This window comes from Podarcis vaucheri, assembly GCF_965113315.1.
Source record: "Podarcis vaucheri genome assembly, chromosome: 11".
Lineage (NCBI taxonomy): Eukaryota > Metazoa > Chordata > Lepidosauria > Squamata > Lacertidae > Podarcis > Podarcis vaucheri.
Window position 1 is genome coordinate 45,132,452 of NC_138749.1, and position 23,799 is coordinate 45,156,250.

The following is a 23,799-nucleotide window of genomic DNA, read 5'->3' on the forward strand; positions in this document are numbered from 1 at the left end:
AGGCGTTTGACTTCTGAGGTACGACTATACTGTTTACAAAAATATTAAGTGAGGGGTCTCATTCCCATTAGCTAACTAAACAAATTCCTCCTGTTAGAAAATAATTTCTACTTAAGTAATTGATTTCTTTTAAATTGACCAGTAGGGGGAAAATGAACTATTTCCTAAATGGTGATTTCATTCCTAAAGAGAAATCAGGTTTCAAACTGAATTTGCTTCTTGCTAACCAAATTCAACATCCTCTTTTTTTCTAAGGGGTTTTATTTCTCCTCCAACTCTTTGAGCTTTTTCATACATCATAAATATGACTTTAATATTCAAGTTCTAAACTCTTAGCAGCTCTCTACAATGTTTGCATCGCTCTCCAGCAAACTACCCAACTGGGGATTTCTACAGATTGCAGACCACAATGAGAACCACTCATAAAGGATTCTTCTAAATAAATTTTAAAATATATTTCTCACCACAGCTCTTGTCACTTCTAGAAATTTTTCTAGCAAATTGTTTCCCCTCCTTCCAAATTTCCAGATCTTCATGTTCCAAGAGCAATTCTGAAGCTGTTTCCAATCCTATGGATGTTTATTCAAAAGCAAATATCACTGCTTTCTATAGGGCTTGATCCCAAGTGTGCATAAGACTACACTTATATAAGTTCAACAGTCTTACAAGTAGGATAATAGTCCTTCTATTTAAATAGGGTTGAGGTTTTTTTTGTTTCTAACACTTAAAAAAAACTGTCCCAGGGTGACTGAGTTTCTTAGACATAAACATGATGTTAAATATGTTCGGTATATAATCTAAGTCACATTCTGAGGGTACAAGGAGTGGGACTGTGGCGTGCAGTATCTGTAGGCCCTGTTGGAATTTATAAGCCTGCCTACCTGATTGCTTTACCAAAGCAACACTCAAGGTAGGGCATAAAGTAAAAATCTGGTTGGTCATCGTTGCCGTTAGAAAATGAGTTGAGTTCAAGAGAATAACTGAAGAAAAGAACCATTGCTCATATTTAAAAGCAACCAAGGAAAGTAGCTAAAGTGCTCTTTTTACTTCCCATAACCTTATTGGTGAATAGATTCTGGCAGATAGCCAAGCTGGTGTGGTGCAGTCAAAATAATAATAATAAAAATGTCCAGTGGCACCTTAGAGACCAACTAAGTTTGTTCTGGGTATAAGCTTTCATGTGCACATGGTACCACCCCCTGAGCGGGGAACAGGAGCCTATCAGACTTTTAAAAGCTTTGATGAACTGGATCAAGTTCATCAGTTTTGTTCAGTTAAAACTATTTAGCTTAATTCGATTTTGAATACTGTAATTGAATTTTGAATTTTACAGTGTTATTACTTTCCTTAGCAGGTTGTGCAAACCACTATTCTGAATAATGCTTTTTATAGAGTAGGAGGCACTGGGGAACCAAGTTTATGGAACCAAGAGGGCAGTGGCCCAAAAAAGTTTGGAAACAACTGAACTAAACTGAAAGTTGGGTCAGGAAGCTGTAACAGAGAAGATAGAAGTGGAAGAAACTGAAAAGATCCTGGTGAAGCCAATAAAATTATTTCTCTTTGCATAAAGGAGGTGTTGCTCCCAACTGAGACCAAGGCTCTGAAAGAACGCTCAACTTGTATTCCAAAACAAGTTGTATTGTATGAAGGAGCGCTCCACTTGTATTCCAAAACAAGCTCAACTTGTAATGCAAAACAAGTTGAGCTGCGATAATCATCTTAGCTGGCACATCTGGGAACAAGTTTCTCCTTTTCACATTCTTTCTGTACCTCCTTCCTGTTTTTGTTCATCTTACAAGAAAGCAGAACGGAAACAGACCTCACCATGTCATGTTTCGCCAAGGCTTAGCGCTTGTTAAGACTCAGCACCAAAGACGGGTGTTCAGCCACTAGGTTTAAGCACATGAATTTAGTGGACTTTAAAGAGAAAGCGTTCCTCACCTCTTCACCAGTGCTCTGATCTGAAAAGCTAGGGTAGAGTCAGTTTATATTTTTATGCTGTGAACCACCCGGAGGTCTTTGGATGAAGGGCGGTATAGAAAATGAATGAATGAATACATACATACATACATAACAAACTCTACCTTTTACCAATTGGGTTGAAGCTTAACATGAGCAAGAGTACCCAAAGAGCATACACAGAGTTCCCCTCAGTTCTGAGCTATACCACAACCAACATGGATTTGAGGGTGGGGGGTCGAGAGTTGGACGGGGTTAGGAAAGCAGAAAATCAGATTTAGAAATTAAACCTTGGGCAAGTCCAGAGGTCCAGGGGCTGCCGGAACCGTTGCGCTCCCTGACACTGTGGAGGAAACCTCCGAGGGCTACTCTACGCGAGAATGAACGTGAGGAAGAGACCCGCCACGGGATGCCCAGCCGCCTTAGGCAGGCGCTTGTCCTTCTCCCGCCCCCGCGAGGGCTACCTGCTGGTCTCCAGGGACGAATAGCGCTCGGGCAGGATCTGCAGGCAGCGCTGGAAGAAGCGCACGTGCCGCTCCTTCAGGAAATCCAGCCGCTCTCCGTCCCCGAAGCCCCCGTCCTCCTCCGGCGCCGCCATGTTGGCCAACCGCTCCCTAACCCCGCGCGCGCGCGCAGCGTCCGTCACCGCCGGCAGCGGCACGCGGGTCACGTGGGGAGGGGGGCGGAGGCGCGGCGCTAATTGGGGGCGGTGGAAGCAGCTCCGGAGGGAGGAGGGAGCGCGGCTAAAGGGGCGGGGCCAGCCGGCATGGGCGCCAATCAGAGGCGAGCTCAGAAAACTTGCCGTCGTTTAAATAGGAAGCGCGTCGATGGGTTGGGGAGCATTGACGTGAGCATTCCACGTTTTCTTGTATAGGCGCTTGAGAGTTACTAGTCTTCCAAAATAAACGCCTTTTAAAAAGAAGAAAATGTTGGTGCCGGAGTGGTAAAAAACAAACAAAAAAAACCCCCTTACCTGCATACAGAGCTGCTCCACACAATGGCAACAGCCATAGCTATCAACTTACAGATTTGAAAATAAGGGACCAGCAGCCTCGAAAATAAGGGATCAGCAGCCCAAATAAGGGATTTTGGCTTAGCTTATACAGAAATCCGGAACTCATGGAGCCATGCTGCTTTGGCTGCCACTGACTGTGTTCTGCAGGGGGTTGGACTAGATGATCCGAAGGGTCTACAACTCCCACCAAAAAAGAGTGGCAGACAAAACTGATGAAGGACGTAGAGATGGCAAAGCTTACAGGCAGAATTAGAAACCAGGAAGAGGACCACTTTAATAAAGAATGGGGAAAGTTTATAATTTATTTGAAAAGCTATTGTAAAGAGTTACATGTTGTTGTTGTTTAGTCGTTTAGTCATGTCCAACTCTTCGTGACCCCATGGACCAGAGCACGCCAGGCACTCCTGTCTTCCACTGCCTCCCGCAGTTTGGTCAAACTCATGCTGGTAGCTTCGAGAACACTATCCAACCATTTCGTCCTCTGTCGTCCCCTTCTCCCTCTTGGACCCAACATCAGGGTCTTTTCCAGGGAATCTTCTCTTCTCATGAGGTGGCCAAAGTGCTGGAGCCTCAGCTTCACGATCTGTCCTTCCAGCGAGCACTCAGGGCTGATTTCCTTCAGAATGGCTAGGTTTGATCTTCTTGCAGTCCATGGGACTCTCAAGAGTCTCCTCCAGCACCATAATTCAAAAGCATCCATTCTTCAGCGATCAGGATTGACAGAAAACTTGTAGTAAAAAATTGAACTATGGATGGACAAATGATTTATAAAAAGAGAGTTATGAAAGGGATGCAGAGGGAGAAATCACTACATTAAGATGTTGCATTCGTTGGAGGGTATGCTAAGCAGCACGTCGGGGCTGCCGTCGTCCTGGCATGAGGAGTTCCATCGGCCCTTCCCCGCCAGAGAGGGAGAGAGACTCTCGCCCACGCCGCCCGCAAGCCTGGCATGAGGCGGTTGCGGCGCCGTCATGGCCGCTGAAGTGCCATCCTTCTGCGTCCTTCCCCATCCCTTCCTCTTCCTCCTCCCTCAGGCCGCCTCCTCAGCCGCCGCCGCCTCCGGCTTCCCCTGGCAGCGTAGCGGAAGTCTCGCAAGAGAGGGGCTGCCTGCCCGCCCGCCGCCACCCGTCTCCTCACGAGGCACCCCTGAGGGGGAAAAGGGAGAGACGGAGACGCAGCACCTCGTGCGCTCTCTCTCTCGCGCGCGCGGCGGAGGACCCCGAGCTGCTGCTTCCCTCCCGAACTGGGCGAGCACGAAACCCGGGAAATTTAAGGGACATCATCAATCCGGGACAGCAGTGGGAAACAGCACTGGGATAAGGGAGTTTCCCGCCAAATAAGGGACAGTTGACAGCTATGGCAACAGCTGTAATGCCATGCTTTTTAATACTCATTTTATTCCATCGCTGCAGTGAAAATCACGGCTCGAACTCAACATCCAGATTAGCTTTCTGAGCAGAAATGATCGTTTTTGAAGGATTCCCTCAATCTTATTTTAATTTTTTAATTTAATTCAGTGTATATGTGAATGTAATTATTATTCTTTGCTCCAATGTGCATCAATTTATACTTACTTCCAATGAACTGCATTTGCAATTTTACAGCCCATTCACTCAATTTGGAGATATCCTTTTAGAGTTGCGCTTTCTTTTAATTTCCTTGAACAATCTGATTATTAGCAGCAAACCTGGATAGGTGTTTGCCTGACAATCATGTACAACATCTGGGGTTCCATGTTGACAGGAAGTCAATACATAAATGTAAGATAATAAGTAAAATAGTATGGGACAAATTTGACTTATCAACTCAATAACCCAGCAAAAAAGAATTTATAATGTAATTAAATTTATTATAAAACAATGCATTCATTTATAGTCACATGCCTAGAACTAAATTGCTAAATACAGATTCAAGAGGGAAAATAAGAAAATTAAAATAAAGTAAGAAACAGTGCATTTTTACACATTTTACTAGTAATTTTTGGTGTAATCTACATAAGGACGTTAAATAAAAGATAAAATATATATGACATTGAATGCAAATTTACATAAATTCATACCCTATATAAAACATACATCATTTATTACATAATAAAGTCTTACAAAAACAATAACAGGAATAGTAAAATAATTATTCAGGAAATTTATACATGCTTTGCTTATCTTCTAAGAAAACTGTGCAGCCAACCAACTATTGTCCTTGTCGCCAGCTTGGGACAGCCCTGTAAAAATCAAGAGGGGTAAACATTCTGGGATGAATTACATTAAAACATACAAATAGCTTTTGTTTCCTTACCTGTGTGGGATATGCAGAAGTGGCCCGGAACCTTCTGGTCCAATCTCTTTTGTTCGTTCTTCCCAAACTTTTGTAGGCTTCAACAGCCTATGTGGGTCTCGAGGTACATTCATTGCAACCTGTTGACAGCGAAAACTTAAAAAAAAACATCCTAAAAGGCAACTGCAAAAAGTAGCTATTATGTAGAAGCCAAAATGCAACCGTCCGTTGTTGTTGTTTTACCTTGGACTCACTTTGTGATTAAAACAAATATTTTATGTGAGTTCTAACAATAATGGAACTGAAGAAGAACCAGCATTTTCAAGGGGGAACCCCTAAGGTTTTCAGTTTAAAAAAATTCTAAGGGGAGAATCCTCCCTGAGTCAGATCAGGGCCATCAAGGTAGGCAAAGCCTTAAAGTTCTCCACTCTCTACAGCAGATCAGACCACCAATGCCTCCTGACTATACTACCAATACTGATCCATTCATTCCCTTTTCAGCAATGCAAACTACAGGTATGAAGGGTTTAATATGGTTTAGGATCATTGCTGGAAGAGGCGTGTCAAGGTCCCCAATACCTCGTCCTGATCCATGTTCAGCTCTCAGCTGCTGCAATTTGCAGGTGGTGCTGGTATGGATGGGAAATTTCGATAGGGGGCAATGGGAGGAGGGAATGGGTGGTGTGTGAAATGGGGTGTTAGTGTGAACAAATGGATTATGATGGAGCTGCATGACAAATTCATGTATTACCTTCTCTCTCAACTTTTCTCTCAATCTTCTTTCTTTTTCTATTTTTTCGTCTTCCTTTGCCTGTTTTTCTTGAATCTTAAACACAACTTTAGATAAATCCTAAATAAAATACAGCGAAATAATAAAATACAGTGGAAAAAAATCTCTTTAGAATTAATAGTACTAATTTTCAAGCAAAACAAAGCATCTTCTTCTGTAACAGTGTTTAAATAACCAAGATCAACCAACTCTTTTTGAGAGTAACGTTCAGTGAAAGTTAGTACACAAAGTCCTCTGCTAAGTTAACCTTACAAATAATCAGGGTGGGAGTTCACCCCCCCCATCCTGCATACCCTTGCCTGACCTTTCCCACTTTTTCACTATTTATTCTCCAGAGGACACAGGGAGGGAGTTATTTACATTTATACAAACTTCCCTCCCCAAGTCCTAGAAGATCATGAATGGCAAGCTGCCATGAAGCACTGTGCTTTCTCCACAACCTCAATGGGTCACTGTTTCCTTCCAGGCTTGGCTCTACGTGCTGGTGCACATCTTTTGGGATCTGCATGGCTGTATCTGCTCAATCAATTTCTCTTCATCACTCTGCCTACATTATATCTACTCTAGAGACTCTTCTCCAGACGTCACAGGCTTTGGAAGTAAGGCAGGCAGAGACAGGGGATCCTTTTTGGGGGTGGAATCTGAGCTGCAGAATGTTTTCCCCACAGGAAGCCTTGCCTGGCACCCACTTTGTCCTCATTTTAGCACTAGTCAAACAAGCTTTTATTTTTCCACTCTTTTAAACATACCCAACTTTTAGAGGTTTTAGTTATTTTATGCAGTGACCTTTATCTTAAAATATCTGGGTTTTTGTAATGTTTATTTTCTTAAAACTATTTCTATTCCCTCTTCAACCAACAAGGCTCCCGGGGCGGCTTACATTAAATTAGATCAGTAAGAACAAGAACATACTATTAAGAGAGTAAAACATGCTATTAGAAGAGGTGGCTGTTATGACAGCTCACCATTTTTTCCTCCCCGGCTGCAGGGCAGTTGGTTCTTGTGCAAATATCAACTGACGTCAGGCAGGCATCTTCACTGACTCTTTTTAGCAGCCGCTTAAACCATTTTTGTTTCAGTGAGCCTATCCAGACATGTCGAAGTTACATGTGTTTTATTTCTTTTAGGTACTGTTGATTTTAATAATCTTTTAAGTATTTTAAACAACTGTTTTTAATGATAATTTTATTTATTTTATACTTCTGTAAACCACTTAGAGGCATACTTACAAGCAAATGGGATGTAAACTTTCTGACACAAACCAACCAACCAACCAGCAGTCTCTTTGAGGGGTGAAGGGGCAAGACTCCGCCAGTGAAACAACAGCAGGAGCAGGATACATATTTGCCTTGCCTGAATCCAATTCTTAGCTTCCCCAAGAAAAATACTCACTTTTCTTTTACTGTTTTGTAACTGCCCAATAAGTGTCAATTATCTGATGGGTGGCGAATACATTTCAAAGATAAAATACAGAAATATTCTCTTTCTCCAACCCACACCAAGGGGATAGGGAACTATCAGCCAGCACTATCAGCCAGATGGGCGGGGTATAAATAATATCTATCTATATCTATATCTATCTATCTATCTATCTATCTATCTATCTATCTATCTATCTATCTGTCTATCTATCTATTTCTACTACTTCTACTACCACCTCTCTAACAGAGAAAGTACAGATAACAAACTGGCCACAGTATACTTGCATTTCTTTCTCTCCATTTCCCACTCCTGCAGAGAGAGAGGGCCAACTGGGGCACATATTTCCAATGCAAAGCTTTGGAATTATTTGTCTCACCCATTGCTTTTCTCTCTGCCCACTTGAAGAATGTTGCCCGGGGAGGAGGAAGGAGCCCAGCATGCAGCCTGGAAGGTGGAGGGTGTATGCTTTGGAAACCGCACATGTAGCTAGTCCTTCTCCCTTTTCCGGGAGGAGGAGACATGCAGCTCCAAGTATTGGTTCCAGTGTTATATAGCAATTGAACGCTCACAAGTTTGTCTCAATTCTTACTCACCCTGGGCAAAGAGATCAACCTGTAATAGTAAGCAATGGGACTTGTTGCTGCACCACAGACAGCACCAATTAAATGCAGGTATAAAGATCAACATGTATTGCTAAGAAACTTGTCGTGCATTTGGATACCATGTATTTTGGTATCTTTGTTCTGTTTTGCTACACAAGGAGGAATGTGAAGTAAATATGCAGGAGATCAATACTCACTCGCTCTTGGAACTTAAGAATTTCTTCTGCAGCAATTCTTCTCTTCTCTTCCCTTTCAGCTTCCTCTCTCTTTTTCTTCTCAAATCTCAAAAGCTCTTCCTCCTCCTTTTTCTGCCTACTATAGTCTTCCAACAGCAACTTGATATGACATTGCCGCTGCCGTTCCTTCTGCTTTTTCTTCTCCTTCTCTTCCTCTTCTTGTAGCTGAGCGGCCTGTTTCGTTGAATATTCTATTGCTTTTTGCCTTTTCCACAATTCAAGTTCTTTCAGTCGTTTTTTCCTTTCCTCGTCAACTTTTTGCTTCTGGGCTGCTGCATGCTGTAGTATAGCTGTAGTGAGCCCTTCCTCTGGCTTCTTCTTCTGGGCTAAGATTTCCTCTCTCTCTTGTAGCTTTTTTCTCTTCCATTCTTGAATGGACTAGAACAGACCAATTAAAGCAGATTATATTGTCACATTAGTTCCAGCTTTCTGAGGGCTATCAAAAATGAACAATATATTTCAAAATCCTTACTCACTATTAGAAACTCATGTCAATTAGGAACTTGGCTATTTTTCATGTAGAGTGAAAAAGTAGGTGTGGTTTCTTAACAGAATCTTATGAGATTTTCCTCAACAAACCACTTAACAATGCTTTGAACACTCCGCATCAAATGCCAATATAGGAAGTTTGCAACTTATGCGCATTTAACCTGTGCGTATTCAGCTTTATGTGGCAAATATTTTTGAAAAAAATTAAAGGGGTGAAAAGGAGGTGGGGTTCCAATAAAACAACTTCGGCAATCCCATCTGCCACTGAACTCAATGTGTTCTGACTATATGTAATTTTGGCTTTAGATGCAATCCCCGGAACAAAACTCCTGAGTAAGTTGTATAAAGTCTGTATAAAGCCTTGCCATATAAGAGGCAGTTCTGTAACCCACTTCACTGTTGTTGTCTTCTTGATTTAAACAGGGCTGCAATAATGTAGCTCGCATTGACTCATTCATGCCTTTGGCATTTAACTTAAGGGAAATTACAGGTTTTGCCCCAACTTCTTTAATGCCTAGTCCAGAGGTTTTCAACCTTTTTGAGTCCACAGCTCCCTTAACCGACTACATTATTTCTGCAGCGGAGCTCCTGTGGGGCTCAGGAGCCCTGTGATGTTACCCCTTGCCTGCAGAGCTGGCAGCCTCTCCTCCTCCCTTGTGGAGGGCTCCCTCAGCCTCCTCTCCTCTCCCTTCTCCTTGTGAGTCCTCCGGGCAGTTGCAGCTGCCACCCCGGTCTCTGAGCTGCTCCTCCTGCCCCAAAGAGAGGTGCCTCCTCACACTGCCCCACAAGGACCTGGGACTTGTCTGTCTATTCCCAACAGCAAGGGCTGGCTGGCTGGCTGGGCTCCCTTACCTGGTTGCTTCCTTGCTTACTCGGAGGCCACCTCAGCTCCTGGCAACCAGCACCCCCTGGCCAGCCCCAGAGGCACCATTTGCCTGTGGAGCACATTGTGGCCTTGGCTGCTGCAACAAACAGCTGTGCAAGCCTTTGGGAGGCAGAGACAGAGAGGGACAGAGGCCAGTGTTGCCTGTGGCACCCCTGATCATCATTCAAGGCACCCCTGGGTGCCACGGTGCACTGGTTGAAAACCACTGGCCTAGTCATTGACTCTCCTATGGAAATCTAGGCCAAGCAGGGACAATTTGCAGGGGAGAACTTTGGGTGGGAGGAGGCATTTAATCCTTTTAGTTGCCAGTTCTCAAATCAACATCACAATTCCACACACACAAAACCCAACTATTTTTTGCCGGCTATGGGGAAGCCCCATATTGTGTGAAAAATAAGTTTCCTCTACTTGCCTAAAGCTTCTTTATGGCAAACTACTCCCTTCTCATTCAAATCTGCAAAGAAGCAGCAACAGTTGGGCTTTAACACAAGGTTCAGGCAGAATGAGTAACTCCATACTGTGACGTTAACATAAATCAGAGAGTGCTGGAGGGGAAATAGTTAAATAGGTTGCAGAGACAGGAGGGGGGGGAGTCAGTGGCTCTATAAAACTAGTTCTGGGAGGAGTTCTGGGGGGAGTTCGTTGGGAGTTGTTGGTGGGCAGTTGGTTGGTTTTAGTGGGTTGGCTGGTTGGGAAAGGCAGTTGGAAACGGCAGTTGGGAATAGAGAGACAGTTAGGGCAATGGGTTCTTGAGCGTGGGGAGGTAAAAGAGATAGAGAGAGGAAAATGTTTGGAATGCTGTAAAAGTTTTGTTTGTGTCTGAAATAAAATACACTCTTCTTTATTAATTGAACAGCTGACTGAGACTGAAGTGATTATACCAGGGAGGACCTGGTTGGTGGCAGCAGATTAGTGGTGTACGGGTCAATAGTCCGTGAGACAACCGGGGGCTCCATACGAACGCCACACATACTTATTCCCAAGTTACCTGCTTAGACTTATTGCCTAAATTCCACTTCGATTTAAGAGATTTCAGATTATGTTTGCCAGCACAAAATTCCAGAAAGAAAAGGTATGTGCTAATATGGCAAAAATTGCCACACCGCTACCCTAAGCTGTTCCCCACAAATTAAAAACTACCATGTAATGAAGCCTCTATGCAGTGAAAGTAATGTACAGAATGACCCTTACTCTGTAAACTGTTCAGGAAATGATCAGGATTACAATTTTGTTACCCAAAACCTGGGCATGTAATCCTTGGACGAAACAATATTTTTAGCAATCTTTAATTTTTTTAATTGACAGAGTAGCTGGGTTCTTTAAAAAAATAAATCTGTTTTTATAAATAATTAAGACTAGGGTCAGTGGCCACTAGGATGAAGTGGCACATCCCTGATTGGACTGGCTCGGACAGATGTTGGGGATATGTTCGTGGAGGGCAATAGCAACTTTCATATTTCACTCAATTTCTAGAGAAGGGGCTGAGGACAAGGGGTGCTAAGGAGAGAACAGAAAAATAGAGTGGTGGTAGCTATGGAGTGGGCACCCACAACCAGAAGGTGGGGTAAGTCAAAAGAAGCTAGGAAGTGGCTTACTGATGGCCACAGTGACTCCAGGTCAATACCAATACAGCTGGTGATTATAGAAACAACTAAGTGTGTGTCTAAGGCTGCAAAGTTATGCCCTCTGATAGTACAAAGCTGAGGCATTGAACAATAAAGTTTGCAAGGTGGGAGGAGTGGCCCTGTACAAAACCCTATGAAGGACACGTTTTTCTCTCAAAGGCACAATACTGTTTTCTCCTGCATAAAATGACAGAATACTACCACCTACTGAATATTTAAAAAGTAGCATGTCAACCACAGAGCCTAGGACTTGCCGATCAGAAGGTCGGCGGTTCGAATCCCCGCGACGGGGTGAGCTCCTGTTGCTCGGTCCCTGCTCCTGCCAACCTAGCAGTTCAAAAGCACGTCAAAGTGCAAGTAGATAAATAGGTACCTCTCTGCTCTGGCGGGAAGGTAAACGGCGTTTCCGTGCACTGCTCTGGTTCGCCAGAAGCAGCTTAGTCACGCTGGCCACATGACCCGGAAGCTGTACGCCAGCTCCCTCGGCCAATAAAGCGAGATGAGCGCCGCAACCCCAGAGTCGGCCACGACTGGACCTAATGGTCAGGGGTCCCTTTACCTTTAGCATGTCCTGCTTACCAGCAAAGGAAAAGAAAGCCATGGCAGCAGAGCTAGAGATGAAGAAAAGAGGGTGAACTGTCTCATCGCTTTTGACACAAAGTTGTTTAAATGGTAAATGCTAATTAGCAACATTATCTCACCTCCTTTTTTTGTGCTTCTAAAATCAGAAATTCTTGATACCATTTCTCATGCTGCAGAATATCCTCCCTTGTTCTGTCAGGAAGATGATCAAAGACTTCATCAATGTACGATGGTTTTCCTTTATGCTTTGTCCACAGTTTCAAAAATTCTTGGTGATCATATACATCCCAACCTCCTTGCTTGCCCCCTGTCTGTTGAAGGAATTTATCAAGCTCAACTACTCCAGGAGGCAGGTGATTTTGTGTCTTTTTATCCACTACAAGCATGCCTTGTTTAAGCGTATTTCCTGTTGCTGAAGTACCTAATGCCCAGAGCTCAATTTTTTTCTCCAATGCATTAATCTCATTAGTAGCTGTCTTCTCCTCTCTCAGAAGCTCCTCATATCTTAAATAAAAGCATAATTAACAAACCATTAACAATTAGCAAAATAACTATCCAACAATCCTAAAGACAGTAAGATCTGGATAACTATGTGACTAGTACCAACCATGCTTGCCTGGAAAAAGATGTTTGAAACTGAGTAGATTTGTAAAAGTAGTTTTCGAAGGCAAGCTGATCAAAGTCAAAAATCCCACTGAGGATGCCTACATTATTGGATGTGTTCAACAATTGGAGCCTGACAGTGGCAGCAAAACGTTGGAACAGTAAGTTTTCAGACAGTATTTATGCCAAAAGATCATATAAACACCCTCTTGTCTATGTAGATGTAGGGCGGCATGCATTCCTGAAAACTGGGAAATACCGTCATCCCTGACCACTGGTCCTGTTAGCTAGGGATGATGGGAATTGTAGTCCCAAACGTCTGGAGGGCTGGAGTTTGCCTATGCCTCTTCTTGAGTAAAGTTCTCATAATACTTCATCACTGGCCATGCTGGCTGATGCTGATGAGAAATGTAGTCAAAAACATCTAAAGGGCACCAGGTTGGGAAAGGCTCTTCTAGTATAACAACTGTCAGATTTAAAACCAGATCATATGATGTACAAGATAAGAGGGCTTTCATGGTAGCTGTGCTCAGACTCTGGAACTCTCTCCAAAAGGACTTACACAATGCCCCTTTTTAAGTGGCTTGCTAAAACCATTTAAAAAAGGCTTAAATTGCTAAAACCTTCCTTTTAAGGAATGGATTTCAACCCATAAATGTTAAACTGAACAACTTTTAACTGCTAGAAACTTAGTAGTTACTTTTTATTCTCTGTTCTGCTTCTAGTGTTGTTATGTTGATTTAACTTTGCTATTAACCACCTTAGCTCTAACAAAAACAGTCAGGATTTTAACGCTTTAAATAAAAATAAAATACTTTTGTCGCTGTTCTTCTTTAAAAGCATTTATTGACATTTCAGCGTCTTCCATCATTTCTCTGAGTCTGTCAACAACTACAAAATAGAGAGAAAGTTATGTTTATATAATTAAGATAGAGAGGTTTGCTCACAGCAGATGCTTTAAAAATACTAACACATTGTAAAATAACCAAATATAAAGAAAAGGGAAATGAGATAAAACCAGGACATTTCTGCTAATGCAACCATCGTCTACAGTTCCAAATATCCTTCAACAGCTACCTAGTGAATTTATGTCAGGAATAGATCTATAATAATCCAGTTCTAGTAAGATGGGTGGGGTACAATATATTATTACTGCACAAACAAGTGAGCTTGATCACATAATGAAATGACACTTCCACCTATCACAGCTAAAGCAGAATTAACGTTCATTGAATAACAGCAGTTTGGCAGATCCCTACTCTTATACGTTGCAGGCCAACACAGAAGAGACCTTCAGCATGATATAATGAAGGTTTCCTCAGAAATAAGTCTCACTGACTTCCATTAGATTAAGTCTCTAGTATGTGAGCAGAGGACTGCAGACTTTGTAAACTGGGCTGCAACTGTGTTCAGTTTAATCCAATATCAGCCAAGTGCACAATGAAAACCCTTTCAGAGCTAAAACACAGGGAAAGTGTCAATCTGCAACACAATTATTCAGGCAAATTATAAGGATTTTCTTTTTCCTAGCAAAAACATTAGTAGTAAGACTTACATTCTGGGGTTGGCTTCACATGTTTTAATTGTCGCTGGAGTCCTTTAACATTATTATAAATTCTGCCCAGTTTTTGATGGATATTAGCTTCTGTGAAAGTAAGCAAAAAAATAAATAAATCACCTTACACCTTCATTTTAAAACATCTTCAGTCCATTCTATGGAAATTCTACAGAAATCAGTACAGTATAATGTTTGCTGCCCCAATTCAACAATTCCTTAAGGGAGCAGGTATGCCAGTTCACAAATAAGAAGGACATGCTGGCAAATAGAAGTGAAAATAGAAAACCCTTCATCCAGGAGCAATATGAGCACATCTGAAAGCTGAAGGAGATCTGGATAATGAACAGTGTATTTAGGATCTGGGTGTTAATGATAGTTTCATATAACCAAAATACACAGAGAATGGAACATCTCTTGCAGAATGTTGTTATGTTATCCATCATAGAGGCTATCCTTTGCGTATTTACTCAAATGTGCCTCCATGTTCAACAGGATTACTTTCAAGAAAGTATGCAGGCATCTGTTAGCATGCCTCTTTATACATACATTAGTAAATTCTCAATTTGTAGCAACAACTTTTACACAACCAGAGTGTTAAATTATAAGTGAGATCCAACCAGCACCTCCTCTGCAAGTGTGTGAGCAGAAAATATTTCTTCTAACTCACTGGTCTTTGATTAGTAGGGCAGGACCCACTACTGGGTTGCAGACTCATCTATGATGGGTGACAACAGAAGCACTACACCACACTAATATATGGCAATAATAAATAGCTTGCAAAATGCATGTTTGGGTTAAAGGCAGGGTGAAGAAAAATCAATGATTTTTTTTAAAAAAATCAGATTTTTAAAATTTAAATTGGATTTTTTTTTTAATTTAAATTGGATTTTTAAAATAAAATGCTTTTGGAGGAAAAATCTTTCTAAAGATGGTTTTCTATCTAAGTTACATTATAGTCCAAAGGCTATTCATCAGGAAATAAGGATTTGTTTTAAGTTTTTCATGTGTGCTAAAACTCAACCTATGGTTTTTTTTAAAAAAAAACATTTAACCACATCAGTTAACAAACATGGATACAGATGCTGTAATGTTATTGTTTTAGTTAAATAAATTGTTTAAATTGTTATTAAGGAAATTATTACTTTCTCCTTCCAATAAAGTACAGAAGAGTTGTCCAAATATAAACAGTTAACTTATTAAACCTCACAATAATTTCATAATTATCTATGTATTTCTAATAGTATAACCAAATCAGTAATTTTTGATAGAAGTGTAAAAACTACTCTGAAATTTATTATTCCAAAAATGAAACCTTCATCTGGTTGTAAATATTAAGATTATACCAGCAAGAATGAGTCTTTCTGTAAAAAAAAAAAAGATTTAAATCAAGTCTTACTGACTAGTGATTTAAATCAAATCCACCCTGGTTAAAGGTGGGTTCTAGGTCTGAAAATGTTGAAGACTACTGCTCTAACTCATGGCAGAGAGGATTAAAAAAACTCATTCTGATGGTAGTTCTCATGCCTTTTAAGATGCCACTTGGGAGGCCTCCCAGTCTTGGCAGGCAGCTTTTCAGGGGGATGACATTTGAAGGAGGGGCTTAAGAGCCCAATCTGTGAGTGGAGCAACTGCTGATTCTAGTTAATCTCCCATGGCACCTAATAGGAAGTACAGTACTTCCAAAAATGATCTTAAGAAGGTGTTGCATTTGGGAATTTTGATGCTGTAACATGTGCACATACCTTTTTTTTAAAGCGGCGGGGGGGGATATTTTATTCTTTAAAGAAAAAGTTGGGCAAAAATATTTTATACACACTGTGAAAATGCAAATTTAAAAAATCATTTTCATTTTTGTTCACTGTAACTGACATAATAATTTAAATAAAATGAGCAGCTACAATACTACAGAGCCTTATTCGCACACGTGCTACCCTCTCCCAAGTTTCATCTTAAGGTTCTTACAAGATTCAAACTCGTGACTTTACCACCCAGCATTTTCCTCTCTCCGCTCATTGTTTTGCTTACCATTCTGGAGAAATTGAAGCTTGCACACTATTTTGTGAGACTTTAGCCTAATAAAGGTATTGCCCTAATATAGATTTTAGAAATGGGCCAACCCAGCTACCTTTACCTTTTGTGGTGTTTGTGGGACATAAAATGTAGCAGGAAATGCTTTCAGCTTTATCAAACTGGTAATTTAATAAATATATATAAAGAAAACAATATTTTACTTTCTGCTTTCCGGTTCTTAGTCAGTTGATGTTCCAGTTCTTCCAATATGTTATATTCCCTCCTGAAATCACTCTTCTTGTTGAAGAGAAGCATATTTTTATCCCTTTCAATGCTCAGAAGTCTAGGGACAAAGTTTGGTTTAAAATTCATATTTGACAAATAACAGAATATACATTGGTACCAATTAAATAAAAAATAAAAAGTTTTGACCAGTTAGGTCTCCATGGAATACAAAAAAATACACTACTCATATTTTTCAGTTAAAATGCATTCACCCAAGCAAAGCAAATACAATAGATAATTTTAATTAGTCTATAGTTTGAACCTGTAAATTATTCTAGTAATAAGTAAAAAATGAATCAAGAAATAGTCTTAAACCACATCACTTTCAGAAAAATATAAAATTATAATTTCCATAAAAACACACCTCATTTAAGGGCAAACTAGGCATGACCAGGAGATCTGCATTGTATACACATATCCTGCCACTTTTTCCTGATTAAAATGCCACTCAAGCCAAATGCCCTGCTGCATAAAACATGTAAGTACCACAAAGGCAATACTCTCCAATGTAGTCCTCATATGTCTTTAGGAATGCTAATTAATACTAAATTGGATGTTGATCAAAGCCTTACTACAAATCAAATTTCATAATGGTTATCTTAGGGACAAGTCTATTGTAACATAAAATTCAGCAGTCACATAATAAAGGAGAAATATTGCTCCTTTTAAACTAATCATACTGAGTGGAAATGTTATGATTTAAGTTTTTTTTTTATTTGATTGGGCTTTGCTAATAGCTACAATCCTATGCACATTTACTAGTGTGTTATACAGTAGGGCTTAATTCTGGGTAAACATGCTTAGGACTGGGCTGCACATTTTTTGTATTATATGAACTCTATTGGTGGGGTCATCAAAATGATCCAAAAGTCTCCTTTTTAAAGCTGAACAAAGATTATACTTCCTTTAAAGGTTATTATAACCATCTATTATAACCAACAATATTGAACTATATGAGTTACAAGTCACTATCCTGTTATAATTTCTGACAAAAAGAACTGTTTCTTTGTAATTTTAAACTATGTTTCCTATAACAATAGAAGATATACACTTACTCTTTATTTAGTTTGTCACCTTCTCTTAGAAATTCAGCTTTCTTAGGCTGATCAGCTTTCATCTTGCAGTTCTGAAATTTTGTTGAAAAGCAAATGAATTACTGAAAGAACCGTGATTTTACCCAAAACATGAGGAGGAGGAGGAGGAGGAGGAGAAGGGGAGTTTGTATTTGATATCCCGCTTTATCACTACCCAAAGGAGTCTCAAAGCGGCTAACATTCTCCTTTCCCTTTCTCCCCCACAACAAACACTCTGTGAGGTGAGTGGGGCTGAGAGACTTCAAAGAAGTGTGACTAGCCCAAGGTCACCCAGCAGCTGCATGTGGAGGAGCAGGGAATTGAACCCAGTTCACCAGATTATGAGACTACGGCTCTTAACCACTACAGAAAAACTGTGGTTTTTTATTTATTTATTTAAAGGGTACTTTAACAATAAAAGATGAATAATAATAAAAATAATAAATTTTATTTATATCTATATCCCGCCCTCCCCAGCCGAAGCCGGGCTCAGGGCGGCTAACAACAATAAAACAGTACAAAAGTACAACACAAACAACACTATAAAATCATTCATTATAAAATTAATTCAAATCAAGCCACTGGCAACCATTTGGTTGCCTGATTGAGTCATCTTTCACCTGAATCTTAAGGTACAGGTAAAGGGACCCCTGACCATTAGGTCCAGTCGTGACCGACTCTGGGGTTGCGGCGCTCATCTCGCTTTCTTGGCCGAGGGAGCTGGCATACAGCTTCCGGGTCATGTGGCCAGCATGACTAAGCCGCTTCTGGCGAACCAGAGCAGCACACAGAAACGCTGTTTACCTTCCTGCTGGAGCGGTACCTATTTATCTACTTGCACTGTGACGTGCTTTTGAACTGCTAGGTTGGCAGGAGCAGGGACCGAGCAACGGGAGCTTACCCCGATGCGGGGATTCGAACCGCCAACCTTCTGATCGGCAAGCCCTAGGCTCAGTGGTTTAACCCACAGCGCCAAGGGTGCTTAAAAAATAAAAGATGAGTGCTTGATTCAGTCATTTTTCACCTGAATCTTAGTCAGTTGAATTAAACCACTACAGTGGTACCTCAGGTTAAGAACTTAATTCATTCTGGAGGTCCGTCCTTAATCTGAAACTGTTCTTAACCTAGGACACCACTTTAGCTAATGGGGCCTCCTACTGCCGCCACAAGATTTCTGTTCTCATCCTGAAGCAAAGTTCTTAACCTGAAGCACTATTTCTGCGTTAGCAGAGTCTGTAACCTGAAGCGTATGTAACTCAAGGTACCACTGTAATGGCAAATCAAATAAAGGAATTTAAATGTCACGTTAAAACATTCTAACGCAATATCTCGTTGCAATACAGTGGTACCTTGGGTTACATACGCTTCAGGTTACAGACTCCGCTAACCCAGAAATAGTACCTCGGGTTAAGAATTTTGCTTCAGGATGAGAACAGAAATTGTGCAGCGGTGGTGGAGCGGCAGCAGCGAGAGGCCCCATTAGCTAAAGTGGTGCTTCAGCTTAAAAACAGTTTCAGGTTAAGTACGGACCTCCGGAACGAATTAAGTACTTAACCCGAGGTACCACTGTATGTATCTCCAAGATCCCTACAGAGCAAGATTCATTCCTTTACTGTGGCTTTTGGGGGCAAACTCAGAGCACACCAGAACTTCCACGCACATAATAGTTCCTGCGAACAAGCCCATAAGCTGGGCGGTTGCGGATCCGCCGCCTTCCAAGGGTCCCGATCCCCGCTGCGCCATGGCGGAGCCGGTCCTGACGTCACCGGATCCCTTTATTTGCGGGAATAATAGACGCGTTAATGGAGGCTCCGACGGCATAGGGAGCAACAGTGGTAGTTTTCAGACACGTGTATGAAACCAGCGAAGTCCCGTGTAACCCTCGGTCTCCGCCTTTCCTCCCGCGGCCACAAGCAGAACCTCACTCAGAAGCCCACAAAGACGAAGCTCAATATAGCTTGAGGGTGATGGGGAGAATTTACCTGGTTGCTCCTGGTTACCGTCGCTAGCGCTGCCGTTGCTAGGGCGGCCATTGTTACAAGCCCTCAAACAGCGCGCGGCTGCATTGGCGACGTATCGCCGTTGCCTGTGGACGACGTGAGGCCCGTGACTCGACGACGTCACAATGGGGCGGGGCTAAGCAGCGCTCTTCCCGCATAGAAGCAGCTAGAGCGCCAGTTTTCCCCTCAGTGGCAGTTTCCTTTCGTTGCTGCCGCCGTGCTTGCCTCCGCATAGGAATCGATGGAGAAAACCCCGCATTTCATTTATTCCCTTCTTAGGTTTCTGTCCCGCCCTCAAAGAAGCCCAAGGCGGCAAACAGCCAAACAAAGCAGTTAAAAAAACATATTTAACAACATTAGGAACATCTAAAAACCATTTTGAAAAACAGGAACGTGCTCTCGTGGGTGGTAATTTCAAGGTTGCCAGGATTTTGACACATCTGTATCGGACAACAGCGTTTCATGACACTGTGAGGGCCACAGCAGTGCACAGTACAAAATCAAAATCGCACAGCTGAAAGGGTCATCTATCCCAAAGCAGACTTCAGAGTAGACATATTTAGGATTGCACTTATTATTTAAGGCAATTCTAGGCAAGGGTCCAAGCGGTTTCCCCCTTGCTCCGCACCTTTCTTGGGAAAAACCCTCTATTTAGTGCTAAATTGGAGCAAATGTCAATCTGGAGAAAATCTGAATTGCCATTTTGCTCCAATTAAGCACTAAAGAGCGGTTTTTTGTGGGGGGCAGACAGTGGGAAGAGAGAAAGTGTGGGTTAGCCCTTTGCAGAATATGCATTGAGCATTCATGTGGTAAAGACATCCCTCCCACCCCCAACACCCAGCATACCATCCAACTTTTTCAGGCCCAATACTGGCATGCGCTCCCTGGTGAGTCGCATGACCCGCACCTCACTCTCGCTCCAAATAAAGCACTTTTTTCGAGCCGAGAGTGCAGCACCCAAAATGACCACCACAATCTCACACGGGGGGGGGGGCTGGATGTCCTGTTTTTTTCTGGGGAACCTGGCATGTATGCCCTGGCGTGAACACAAACAGAAATGAATCTGGCACTAATGAAGCCACAATGATGCGAAGAGCTGGGAGGAAAGCACTGTGGAATTCACAGATTAAACAACTTCACTGATCTCTAAGCTGGTACTGTAATGTGAACATTCCCTGAGAAGCAAAGTCATAAATGCAGGCATTACCCCTAAAGGAGTGGATGTGACACATACTTCTTCTGGCTACTCAGTAATTTTTCAAAGCTGCGTCCCTTGACCTGGAAATTCTACTGCTAAAAAGACTGGCTGTCATTGCTTGGCTGCATTAATTTTTCCTTCCCCTTTGCTGCGTTTGTATGTTTGTCTTGAGACAGCAGGTGGCTGCAGATGAATTTACGGTACAGAATTGGGGATTCTGCATCAAGCTTCTTATATCTTTTCAAGAACCATGAACCATAACAGAAATAATTTACAGTCAAACTCTGTAAACAGATAGATCAGTGACTGAACCTGCACCTTTCAATTACCTTCACTCTTAAATGTCAGAAGACTTTTATTTATTTTATAAAATTTATACACCACTTGGTTGTAAAAAAAAAGCACCTCAAAGCGGTTTACAAAACGATAAATCAATAATACTGAGAAAAATTCACAGCTCTACTTTAAACATTAAAATTTACCTCTACTTTCTAAGCATCCAGCTTGTCTAAACAAGAATGTTTTTTGTAGACACCAAAAAGATTACAGTGAAGGCGTCTGTGCAACTTTTTCTGAATGCTGTATGGAAAAGGGCATGAATCTGACCTTGGAGAGTTTGTAAGTAAACTCTGTCTACAGTAAGGGAAGCGGAAATTTTGGAACTCACAAGGGTATATTTTAAATGTCTCACAGCCTATGTTTCCATGTTTACTTTGTTGCATATTACTTAATTTTGAATCTCTGCTTCTGTTCTCTCACCAAAGAGTACTTGCCCCCACCCCAAACCTGGATCTTGGCATCTAGGGAATTCACCTTTATACCAATATTTCCCCCCTGCCACCAACACTTTCTGCATTCACTTGTTCATGAGTTATTTCATGTTCACATTTAATCAGCTACAATGATTCAAAGAGAAGAGAGTGAGAAGAGGAAGAAAACAAACTTTTACTTCCTCCCTCATAGGACTCTACCAATTACGGTACTTTTCCATGGTCTGTCAGCCTTTTAGCAAATACAGCTCCATGGACCCCTTTCATACAGTACATTGCTGGGCTTGCTAGTTATGTTTTGGCTGCAAAATCTTCCACACTAACATGGGCTAACAAACAAACTCCAGATTCTCTGCACTTCTTTGTATTATTGGAATCTGTGGCTGATACTCAACTATTTGAAAAGGAAAGTGAGTGGAAATGTCTTTGCACATCAACTGGCTACATCTTGGTCACACAATGTTGTCAGAAGGTCAATGGAATGACTAGCCAAATGTACTTTTGTTTATGAAAAAGAACAGCCTGTAATTAACGTGTTGTGTTTCACCTAATTTGCTGTACTGAGCCACCAGCATCATTAATATGAAGGTGCACAGGGCACAGAGGCCAGAGAACAATGATAAAAGAGGAGGAGCAGGAGGGAACAAATCTTCCTGCTGTTTTTTGTTCATATACATGGATTAAAATCAAATTTGAAGAGCATCATCAACCAAACTTTCTGCAGCAGATATCAAAGAGAGACACTACATGATGAAAATCACTTTACAGACTGGTGTTTTTTCCAGCTGCAGGACACAAAACATATTAATAGGTGCAAAACAAAATGATCTATTCTGATGACATTTAATAAAGTGTTTTCAGAACGCCTTCCTGCTGTATTTTTCCTTTATTGTTTGTGTGGCTGCAATTATGTTGGATTCTTTTGTGTTGATGGGTTTTTTAAAATGTATTTTACTTTGAATAGGGATTAGCAAGTAGTGGGAAGAATTCTAAAGCCTGAAAATTGTCATCAAAGCACATTAAAGAGAATTGTTCTTATTGATTACTTCATGGAGTAGATTTAAAATATCGCTTTGTTCTGCCACTACAGGGTTGTTTAATTCTTTGTCTCAAGTTGCAATGCTGTAATGCCAGGGGAACATGTTGTGCCCTCTGATGCAGATTTTGCTTTGCTTTTTTACTGAGTCATCACCAACCATTCTGTTCTCAGGTTACTGTTGTTGCAGGGATTTGCAAACTTTTTCATACTCAATCTCACCATGTTAAAAAAGTAAATAAATCTCCAATTGTACCAAAAACAATTACATGAAAGCAAAACATACACAATTACTAAGGTTTACAGTGAAATCTATACAGTACATGTCTACTCAAAAGTAAAATTCGGTGAGTTCAATGGGACTTACTCACAAGTAAATGTGTACAGGATGGCAGCTGAAGTTACCTAGATCAGTGTTCCCCAACCTTGGGCCTCCAGCTGTTCTAGCTAGCAAGACCAGTGGTCAGGGATGATGGGAACTGTAGTCCAAAAACAGCTGGAGGCCCAAGGTTGGGGAACACTGACCTAGATGACTAGACAAAATCCTTTTATGGACATCTTATGAGGACACTTATAAACCACTTTATAGTAGTATTGGTCTGATAAGGATGTAGGTGCAAATTGTCACATTGGTGATAATTTTAAGTGAAGCTTCCAACAGTTATCTTGCCAGTTATGCTTCTTTCCTCCTCCCCAACATCCTTTACTTTCTTTTCTGCTGTTTCTTTTCTGCTTTTGTTCACCCCTTCATTAAATACTCATGGGCAAATTTTGCCATCAGGCAAATAATCATTTTGTACATGTGAGTTGCAGGGAAACCAACTTCTCCCCCTTCTCGGGGAAGGGACCTTAAGGGTCAGCTAGCCCAACCCCCTGAGATGTAGGAATTTCAGCTTATACATCCATGACAGATGGCTAACCAGCCTCTGCTTAAATACATCCAAGAAAGGAGAGCCCAACACCTTCCATGGGTGTCCATTCCATGCTCAAACAGCTCTATCCATCAGAAAGTTCTTCCTGATGTTTAGTCGGAATCTTCTTTCTTATAACTTGTAGTCATTGGTTCAGGTCTTCTCCTCCAGAGCAGGAGAAAACAAGCTTGCTCCATCTTCCATGTGACAGCCCTTTAGATATTTGAAGATGGTTATCCTACCTCCTTTCAGTCTCCTCTTTTCCTGGCTAAACATACCCAACTCCCTCAACTGTTCCTCATAAGGCTTGGTTTACAGACCCTTGATCATCTTGGTTGCCCTCCTCCGCACATGTTTCTGCTTGTCTATTATCCTTAAATTGTGGTGCCCAGAATTGGACACAATACTCCGGGTATGGTCTGACCAAGGAGGAATAGAGCAGAACTATTACTTTCCTTGATCAGGACACTAAACT

The 23,799-nt window shown here is 41.5% G+C and overlaps 2 protein-coding genes across 4 annotated transcripts in view; both read right to left on the reverse strand.

Annotated features, from left to right (window-relative positions):
* PGGT1B (protein geranylgeranyltransferase type I subunit beta) overlaps positions 1-2,596 on the reverse strand; it is a 29,248-nt gene extending 26,652 nt beyond the window's left edge. For 2 of the 3 annotated variants that reach the window (XM_082191621.1, XM_082191622.1), the window contains exon 1: positions 2,424-2,596. In XM_082191621.1, coding sequence (XP_082047747.1) covers positions 2,424-2,557 — 134 coding nt within the window. In that variant the 5' untranslated portion in view covers positions 2,558-2,596. The remainder of the gene's footprint in view (positions 1-2,423) is intronic. The other variant, XM_082191620.1, reaches the window with a different exon arrangement.
* A 2,443-nt stretch (positions 2,597-5,039) lies between these two features.
* Positions 5,040-20,045, reverse strand: CCDC112 (coiled-coil domain containing 112). The gene is given in 12 exon segments (XM_082191602.1): positions 5,040-5,195; positions 5,270-5,388; positions 6,000-6,098; positions 8,260-8,676; positions 12,000-12,384; positions 13,299-13,374; positions 14,039-14,128; positions 16,273-16,394; positions 17,392-17,462; positions 19,070-19,089; positions 19,092-19,182; positions 19,392-20,045. Coding segments are annotated over 12 exon segments (1,572 nt in total). The 5' UTR covers positions 19,443-20,045; the 3' UTR covers positions 5,040-5,164.
* Positions 20,046-23,799: the final 3,754 nt, after the last annotated feature.